The 9,483-nt window shown below is 37.6% G+C and overlaps 1 protein-coding gene across 1 annotated transcript; it reads right to left on the bottom strand.

The window, feature by feature from the left end:
* Positions 1-2,850: 2,850 nt before the first annotated feature.
* gdap1 (ganglioside induced differentiation associated protein 1) lies at positions 2,851-9,238 on the bottom strand. The gene is made up of 6 exons (XM_052114961.1): positions 9,080-9,238; positions 7,269-7,461; positions 6,381-6,554; positions 6,127-6,221; positions 5,409-5,523; positions 2,851-3,902 (listed from the first exon to the last, which is right to left on the bottom strand). Exons 1-6 carry the CDS (start codon positions 9,236-9,238, stop codon positions 3,550-3,552), a joined length of 1,089 nt encoding a protein of 362 aa, XP_051970921.1. The 3' UTR covers positions 2,851-3,549.
* Between the last annotated feature and the right edge of the window lie 245 nt (positions 9,239-9,483).

The following is a 9,483-nucleotide window of genomic DNA, read 5'->3' as shown; positions in this document are numbered from 1 at the left end:
CAAGTGATCCTACCTATGTCCTACTCACTCCAAGGTGCAGAGCCCTTGAAGCGGGTACTCTAAAAGGAACACAGAATTACTGTATGAATGTTCCCATCCTCTTCTGGAAGGGCCCGTTCATTTTTTCACTTTCATTTGGATCAAGCTTTCGAGAGGCGTCCCCTCCAAAATCCCCTTTGAATGAGCAAAAATAAATATTTTCTGTCTGCAATGCAGGCAACATGAATAATAAATAATATGTAACTAAATTTCAACATGTTTACGTACTGTGGAGGTGGGGGAGTTGTCGAGCGCCGATTTATGAATGGAGAGGAGAGGAGTCCCACCTGTGGGTGCTATCTCTAACAGCTGTTTGTGTTTTTCAGTGAGAGCTGAGAGGGATAAAAGTGTCAGTCCAGACCGAGAGGAGAGAGAGAGAATGACACACAAAGTTGGCTGTGTGTGTGTGTGTGTGTGTGTGTGTGTGTGTGTGTGTGTGTGTGTGTGTGTGTGTGTGTGTGTGTGTGTGTGTGCCTTTGCTGAAAAGCCATTGTGTGCATTGCAGTAAAATAGTGTATGAAATAAAAACGTATGTGAATTGTTTAGCCGACTCCCGCTTCCTCCTTGTCAAGAGATCTAAGAACCTGGTCACACTGGTGATGAAACCCGGGAAGGAGGAAGGATATGCTGCTATGGAGTCCTCGCCGCTGTAAGTAGTCTTCAGAACCTTTGCCTGCATCCACCAGGCCCAACACCAGGCTCTTATAGAGCTGCAGAAGGAGCAGCAACAACACTTCGAGATGCTCCTTCAGGCCCAACAGGAGGACCGGCTGGTCTTGCAGAGCTTGTTCCCACAGGGGGGGGGGTGTCCGCCAAGACCCCAGCAGCTGCAAACCCACATGTGAGATTTGCTAAAATGGAGGTTCAGGACGATCCCGAGACCTACCTGGAGCTGTTTGAGCACACAGCCAAAGCCCTAAGATGGCCGTGGGTGTAATGGGCTGTTCACCTCCTGCTGCTCCTGACCAGGGAAGCCCAGCTCATGGCACAACAACTGCCAGTTACCAGCCTCCTGGATTACCCCCATTTGAAGATAGCCATCCTGCAATGGGTCAGCCGATAGCTCCGTGACACCTGCCGGCAGTTCAGGGGAAACTACGCCCCTGGTGCATGTGCTGAAAAGCCATTAGTGTGTGAATTGCAGTCGCATCGTTTTCAGTGATAGAAATGTAATACATCTTTTATAGAATACTGCCATTACCTGAAGCAACAGTCTGATTCAAGCAAACCCAGTTTGATTTTTGTTTAAACTAATAGACTAATCACTTTCAGAAAAATACCATGGTATTACCATTTTGGATATGTAGGCTACCCATTTAAAACCACGATGAAGTCAGAGTGGAAGCAGTAAAGATAAAATTATAAAGTGATGGAGCAGAGATTAGAAAATAATAATAATCATTTCGCCCCTGTCCCTGCTGAGGCCTGTGCATGCCACTGACTTGGACTGCAAAAGCCAAAGTTTCTAATTTTAGGTTTTTTTCAATGCCATTATAGAAAAATGCTATTTGCTTCACTCATGATTACTTTATACAGTGAGTAAATGTGTCCAAAAACAGAGGGTTTTCAATGATAAAGTTATTCGGCTATTCATGTGACGTGAACAAGGCAGCCCACGCCATGTAAAATAAATCAGCTTTTATTATGGCAGTGGTGTGACTGGATTCTTCATGTAAGATTTAAAAACAATTTCCAAAAATACTATTAATTTCTTTAGTGCTGAGGCTTTTTTTAATGTGGGAAAAAAAATACTGTGTGCACCTTTTAATACAATCTGGTTGACCTGTATAAATTCAATGGTTCCTCAATATTATGGTCATTTTAAAGCTAAAACTATTACAACTGTTGTGTGAGCAGCTCAAACAACTCAAGTCTGTTGTGACATTAAAGAAGTGCTTTTGGATTTCAATGCTTTCTTTTTGTTGAGATGAAACTAGTCTAAGAATATACACTGTAAATGGGAAATGGTTCAAACAAGCTAACCACGTCAGCCAAAGAGGTGTGCACAATCCATAGCACTTATATAAAACTAGTAAAAGTATTTGGTAACTTGAAGGACTGTAATGGAAAATCATATCTTTTAAACTTTGGAAGATGATGAGAACTTCAGCCAATTCCTAAAAAAACACCTGTTGAGTTTTAAACAACTGAATAGCAAGATGTCAAGTCCAATCAGATGAGATATTTGCAACTGTTCAGACTTTCAACATGTGGTTTGTTTAGTCAGGTTCAAGATTGTTTGTTGGACACAATCTTTTTACACTTTATCTTAGTCCACACAAAATACAATCAGATCTGAAGTGCTGCACTCAAACAATGTTCACTAAAATAAGCCCTTTGGAGTTGTAGTCTTTACAGTAACTGGATAGTACTGCCACCTCTTGGGGACTATTGTCCTACACAACATCAATGAGACCTTCTGTTGACAAAAAACAGGACTCAGACATATTTTGATACATGAATCGAGATGGCCAACTGACAAAAACTTAAAACATCTCTACTTTCTGATATTTACATTGTTTCTTATCTGGTCAACTTAATTAAACTAATTTAATTTAAAGCCTAGAGGATGACTTGGCTTAAGTCTTTCCTTGAAATTTGATTGTATTCTGGCAGTATGATGTTTCAAGTTTTACAAGAACAAGGAGCATTTCATATCCAGATAAACATTCCAAACTGAGTCATATGGAAGCAATGACCAAGTGATACAAACAAAACTATAGACTACAATCTGGTAGTTACAGACTTAAACTAATAGAAAGCTGCAAGTACTGTAAGCTGTAAACAAATGGCAAGCAAGCATTTAATTTGACATTTATGCAGTCCAGATTACTTCCAACAGAAAACAATGTGCCTATAAGTTTTTGTTGGACAATGTAATACACCTCTGTTTAGCTTCACACAAGTTGCAACTTTCTTGCAGTAGGTCTACTGATTTCAAACAAAGCACAACCATACATCGACTTAACCGAGAAATACTCTTTATTATATTTGACTTTTCTGTACAGACAAAGGACTGTTGCTATTGGATATACTTTGATTTATCTAGTGAAAAGCATTTTGGAATTAATGAACTTTACCAGTGCTTAACAGACACCAATTACCATTCTAAATACATCAATGTGAAAAGGTTACTGTAGTCAGTTCTTCGGTAATTGTGACTTCTTTCCAGCACGGTAATCAACATAGCCAGTCAAGCATAAGTAACTAAGCTAAGAAAACAAAAGAGGAGCATAGACATTTGTAATCCTGCTATAACCAAGAGCATATTGGCCATGAATGATTCTACAGTATGAAGTAAAGCTATTAATTACATTTAAATAAACATGCAGTATGACTGCAAAGATGCATTTGTCTGTTTTTAAACTGCTTTGCCTAATATTGTGGCAGAAAATTGCTTCTTGTGCAACAGACTTCACTGAATATAACTGTCATGCAAAAGCCAAATGTAATACATGTACATGACCAAGTCAAGACAGAGCAATGTTGAATGAGTCCTAATGGCTGTTTTCATGCCACAAGAAGTCTCTTTTTGAAATAATGGAAAGCCAAGTAAGTGGCGCCCCCTAGCAATCCAATCAACAAAGTGGCACCGACAAAGGTTGGAGCTTTTTTCTTTGCCACCCTGAATGCAGTGGGTAGCACAGCAGATATGAGGATGTTATTGACATGTCCGAGCACTCTGCGGAAGGTGGGCCTGTTCAGGACACGCTCGTAATATGTCTCCAGGTTGACCCGGATTCCATTTCCCCAGTACCGACGAGACAGGCCGAGGAACTTGAGCCGGTGAATGGTGACAGCGAGGGAGACATCGGCAATGCTGAAGAACTCTCCACAGAGCCAAGCCTGCTGACTGCCCTCTTCTAGAGAGTGAGAGAAAGAGTGTTATGATAAGTGTTATTGCCATTTTTGTTAAAGCAGTTTTGAATAATGCAATTTGGCCAAGTGACAAAACAAGTGTTTTGAATTGGATTTATGGATATGAAGTTCTCTGAGTTTATTTAACTTCAAATAATGGAGATGTTTTGTCAACTTAGCTCTCCCTGGAGGTACAGATTAAATGAGCACAGTAAATGGGGCCAGGGAAGCAAAATAGTTTTTCAATGGGAGTATAGTTTGTAGGCATGTGGCCACTCATTTGTAAAAAATAAGATGGATTTTATCATTATTTGTTTATTGTGGATCACTAACTCTGATGGAACTGTTGGTTGAATTAAGCTCCCATTCGGTATGTAGACCCTAGTGAAAATGTAATATACCAAATTGTATTTAAAATGCATTTATTTCATGATAAGTATTCTACAAATACATTAACATATCTATGTACTAATTGAAAATACCATGCAATTGCACTTATTTTATGTTTTCTTCAAATGAACACAAAACAACATTGATCACTACAAATGAAGTGGTAAAATAGTATAGCTTTTACAAATGCAATTAACGTAAGTATACATTAAGTTTAACTATAGCGTGCTTTAAGAAAGAACACTGATTTGGTGTTTGTTTCTAACTATAACTTGTTTTATGATACTACAACTTGTTTGAACAGTGTTAAAAGCAATTATCATAAAAACACTCTTTACGCACAAAAAAATTACTAGTAATATGACAAAAATGTTCCTTAATATATATATATATATATATATATATATATATATATATATATACTGTATACTTTATATTTTAAATTATGGAATGTCTGTTCTGAGAACTTTTAAGATAATTTGCATTTCAACATACTGTTATATTAACAGTGGTTTAAGACCCACTACCAACTTTCTTCTCAATAATACCCAGTGTATAATACAATGAATTCAATTGCCAGAACTATGTACAGAATATTATTACCTGCTAAAATTCAGTTGTGGTGTGGGCCAGCCACATATTATCAGTATAACATTAATTTATGTCCAGCAATCTTACAGTGTAATGGAGTTGCAATTGTAATGTCACAAAAATACATTTTTAGTTCACATTGAGTCATTTCTGTGTATTTCAAAAATTAAACACAAGGGTATATATTTAAAGTGTACTAAAGTATACGCCATTTTAGCACAACCAATATATACTTAACACATCTTTAGTTGCACCACAGCACTGCTTTTGGCTAAATAATGTGCTTTAAGTACAAAATTAGTTGTTCCAATTTATCAGACTTAAAGTATACAAATTTATAGTCTGCCAGCATTACACTTAAGTATACTGAAGCACCCAAGAATGAATTGTGCTTAAATATATTATTCTTTCACTAGGGAAGCAGGTAAGAAGGTAAGAAAAACATGCCAGCTTTTCAAAAATTGAAAAGCAAAATTTCAGTGTCTCTTATATAAGTAACAACTGTGAATACTATCAGAAACTTCTCAAACCTGGTGTTTCCTCAACCCTCCTCTGCAGCTCTGTCTCCACTTGATCCAGAACATTCTCTAGTTCATCCAGAAGTTTCTTCAAATACTTCATGTTATCATGGTCAAACAACTTACTCTAAAGAGAGACAAAAAGTATGTTTCATTCATAAGATTCTTTAGATGAAATTCATCAATCGGTTTCTTGGCATGGTAAACGAGATTGTGATCTAGATTAAATGTGCATGCTATAAGACATGGGTCCCCAAACTACAGCCCTCCTAAATGTTTTGTCCGGCCCTCTGTTTTGGTGACATTTCATGCCTGTAAGACTGACTATAGCGTGAGCCAGTAGCATTCAAGTGCAGGCTGTTAAGGAGCATATCATTGGTTTCACCCACTGAAGGAATATGCCCCTTCATTGAAGTTCGAAAGATTTTACGTTTTTTTCTCATTAGCCTACAAAAGAAAAGCATAAAATGTATGTTTTGTTGAAATGACTGGACCCCCCCCTTCATGTCTTGACATGCACACGTCAGTGAACAGAGATAGCATGTATGCAATGACAAAGTCATCCTTAAAGCAAGTTGCTAAGAAATGTACACATACAATAAAGTTACCAATTTTAAAATCATGTTCCGTGAATGGATTACTCTGCTGCTCAAACTGGTGCCCAGAAAGGGAAAACAAACAAATGAACAATATACAGTAAAGTAAACTCATTGCATGAATGTTTACTTACCTTCAAGCGTCTCTGTTTTGCAATGTAAGCGTCTTTAAGTTCAGGATTCTCTGCTGCTAGCTTCTTAAGCTCAGACTCTGTGTTTCCAATCTGTGCTATAACAGGTAAAAGTCATATCAAACAGCTGAATCTGCCAAGCACTAACAAACTGCATTAGGACTGTTTAAAATATAGCAAGTTTAGTGACAACAGTGCACTCTTGGTCTAAGACATACACACAAAAGTATTCTGATTTCTCGGTCACTGTGTCTTACTACGTATATGTGTGGTGGCGTAAGCTGGGATGTGGGAGTCTATGGTGATCTCTGGATGGAGGATGCACCCATGGGTGTAGGCATCCATCTGCAGGGAGTCCAGCAGCTCCCGGTAATGCTGCACTCTATGATAATAAATGCTCCCCTCCTCTGGGATCAGCTTGGGAGTGTGCTCTGTTTAAGAAAAGGCACACATCGCAGAAAGACATTTCAAAAGTTTGACAGGAAAAACATGCAATTTACGTGACTTAAATTCAAAAGTTTGACAGGAAAAACATGCAATTTACGTGACTTAAATTCAAAAGTTTGACAGGAAAAACATGCAATTTACCTGACTTAAATTCAAAAGTTTGACAGGAAAAACATGCAATTTACCTGACTTAAATTGTGCAATGGAACTGATTTTATATAAGAGATCAGTAGCACTCCAGGGCAAATATTGTGAATGAACTCACCTTCCATTGCATTTCATGTTATCCAAATTTCTGCACAGGCATGCTGAACTTAAAGCATATTTCAAACAGAAAGACAGCTAAATGAAAAGAAGATGACATTCATCTCAAATTAAATACATTATAAAAAAAAATAAGGAACAGGTCACACAAAACATAATTAAACATAAACATGCAAACAATTACAGTTTTTAACGCATGGGAATATCAGCCAACATATTGTCATTCCAGACATTATGACAATGAGTCATTTTAAATGCATTCATTAACTGTGTTTAGGTGCAGGATTTTATTTGTATATTCATGCATTTATTAAATGATCATTATATCCCCTTCATTACTCTGCATCTATGGTGCTCCACACTTTCATTCATGCAATCTGGAATGGAAATATTGTGGATAGATAGAGTAGTAACTCTTAACCCTAAGTTTTTACCATCACAGAAGTTGTGCTCCAAATAGTCCATGATCTGTGTGAGGTCACAGATTACATTGTCATTGTGAACAAGCACAGGAACCTCTCCAGAGGGGTTTAGACGCATGAACCAGGGCTCATTATGTTCACTCAGAGGCAGACTCACATCATATTCTTCACACTGAAGGCCTTTCTCTGCTATTGCCAGTCTCACCTATGACAGAAATGTTCCATTGTTTGCCTGTTTCTGCATGTTGCATGTTTTTTAAATTGTTTTCCATTATTTTGAAGAAAGATTGCACAGTGGCCTGTGTTCTTATATTCAGCAAAACAACAACACTAGGCTATGCTCTAATATTTAGTTTTTACAATTTACACTATTGTTGGTGTTCTGCCCACTGTTTTATCTATAGTAAAGTATTAAAGGAAATGTTCATCCAAAAATGAAAATTCTCTCATCATTTACTTACTGTTATGTATACTTTGCCTTGTCTCACGTTTGCCCTTTGTTTGTCATTTTTGTCACTTTCGTAGTTCCGTAGATTTCATTTTGTCCCTTTTGTAGTTCCATAGTTTTCTTGTTAGCCTCGTGTTCTCTGTTCATTGTTTTCACCTGCCCTTGTTAATTTCCCATTGGTTTCTGTTTATTGCCCTGTTATCTTGTTGGAGTTCTGTTTGTTCATTGGCCCCTTTTTCCTATGTTCATGTATTTATACCCTGGTTTTTGGTTCAGTCCTTGTCAATCGTTGTATGTAGATGAATGTTGATGAATGTTGTCAAGCCTGGTCTGTGTTCCCTGCCCGAGTTCTCAGTTTATGTTTCATCGTGTTTTGTTTCTTGTTTTCCCATTGTGGCTGTTTCCTTTGTGTTTATTTGTTTGTTTATTTAATAAAAGTTAAAGCTGCATTTAGATCCGTCTGCTTCCAAGCCTCCCATTCGTTACACTTACCCTCATGTCATCCCAGACGTGTATGACTTTAAGTCTTCAGTCTTCACATACAAAGTATTTTAGAAGAATATCTCAGCGTTGTAGGTCCATACAATGCAAGTTACCGAAGCACCGAAGCCCAAAAAGCACATAAAGGCAGCATAAAAATAATTCACACAACTCCAGTGATTAAATCCATGTCTTCAGAAGTTATATGATAGGTGTGGATGAGAAACAGAAATATTTAAGAACTTGTTTACTATCATTCTCCACATTCACATTCTTCTTTCTGTGTTTTTGGTGATTCACATTCTTCATGCATATCACCACCTGGATGGCAAGGATAAGAATTTATAGTAAAACATTTCTTCTCACCCAAACTTATCATATCGCTTCTGAAGACATGGATTACACCACTGGAGTCATTTCGATTACATTTATGATGCACTTATGTGCGTTTTAGAGCTTCGAAGTTTTGGACCATGTTGACTTATATTATGAGGACCTAGAGAGTTTAAATATTATTCTAAAAATCTTTGTGTTCTGTACAAGAAATAAAATCGTATACAACTGGGATGGCATTAAGGTGAGTAAATGATGATATCATTTTAATTTTTGGGCAAACTATTCCATTAACCACAGTAATAGAAAATAGCACAAACGCTTTAAATGTCATGCATCATTATAAATGTATTATTATGAATAATACATACAGGCAGTCAGTCAGAAACAGCAGTTGTTATACTAAACCAACAATGTGAATACTAACAGCCTTTATTTAGGTCCAGATAAAAAACAAAAGTATTTTTATTATGTGAATATCACTGTCAAAACAACAGCGTGCATCCACCAAGATTCTTTTGAGCTGTCCACGCCGGTGGTGCTGAAATATGACATCGCTTACCTTCTGAGAGCTGAATGACTGCGTCCAGTGGTACAATATCAGTTTGGATTCTTTTTTATTTGTGCTCTCGACAACCTCGCCACTGTATTCTGACTCTGCATCCTTCTTAATAAGGATTTTCTTCTCATCCTGTGATTCACCGATGTTGTCCAACGCCATTTTATCAGTTAGTGGATGTGTCTCATATCCTTGCAGACTACGAAAGCATTAGGGGCGTCAAAGGCGCGTGCAGCATTTTAGGCATCACAGTCGCATTCCGAGTCAACAGCATTTTGTGGATCATTTGCGCGTTCTCGCGCACTTTGTTGCACCCATGAAGCTCTTAAATACTAATGACACAACGCCGCCTAGATAGGCAGCTCACCAGGTTTTGAAACACAACCAATTTGTGAGAAAGAGCGCAG

Source organism: Xyrauchen texanus, chromosome 42 (assembly GCF_025860055.1).
Source record: "Xyrauchen texanus isolate HMW12.3.18 chromosome 42, RBS_HiC_50CHRs, whole genome shotgun sequence".
NCBI lineage: Eukaryota > Metazoa > Chordata > Actinopteri > Cypriniformes > Catostomidae > Xyrauchen > Xyrauchen texanus.
Note: the sequence above shows the minus strand (reverse complement) of the source record. Positions and strands in the feature narration are given on the sequence as shown.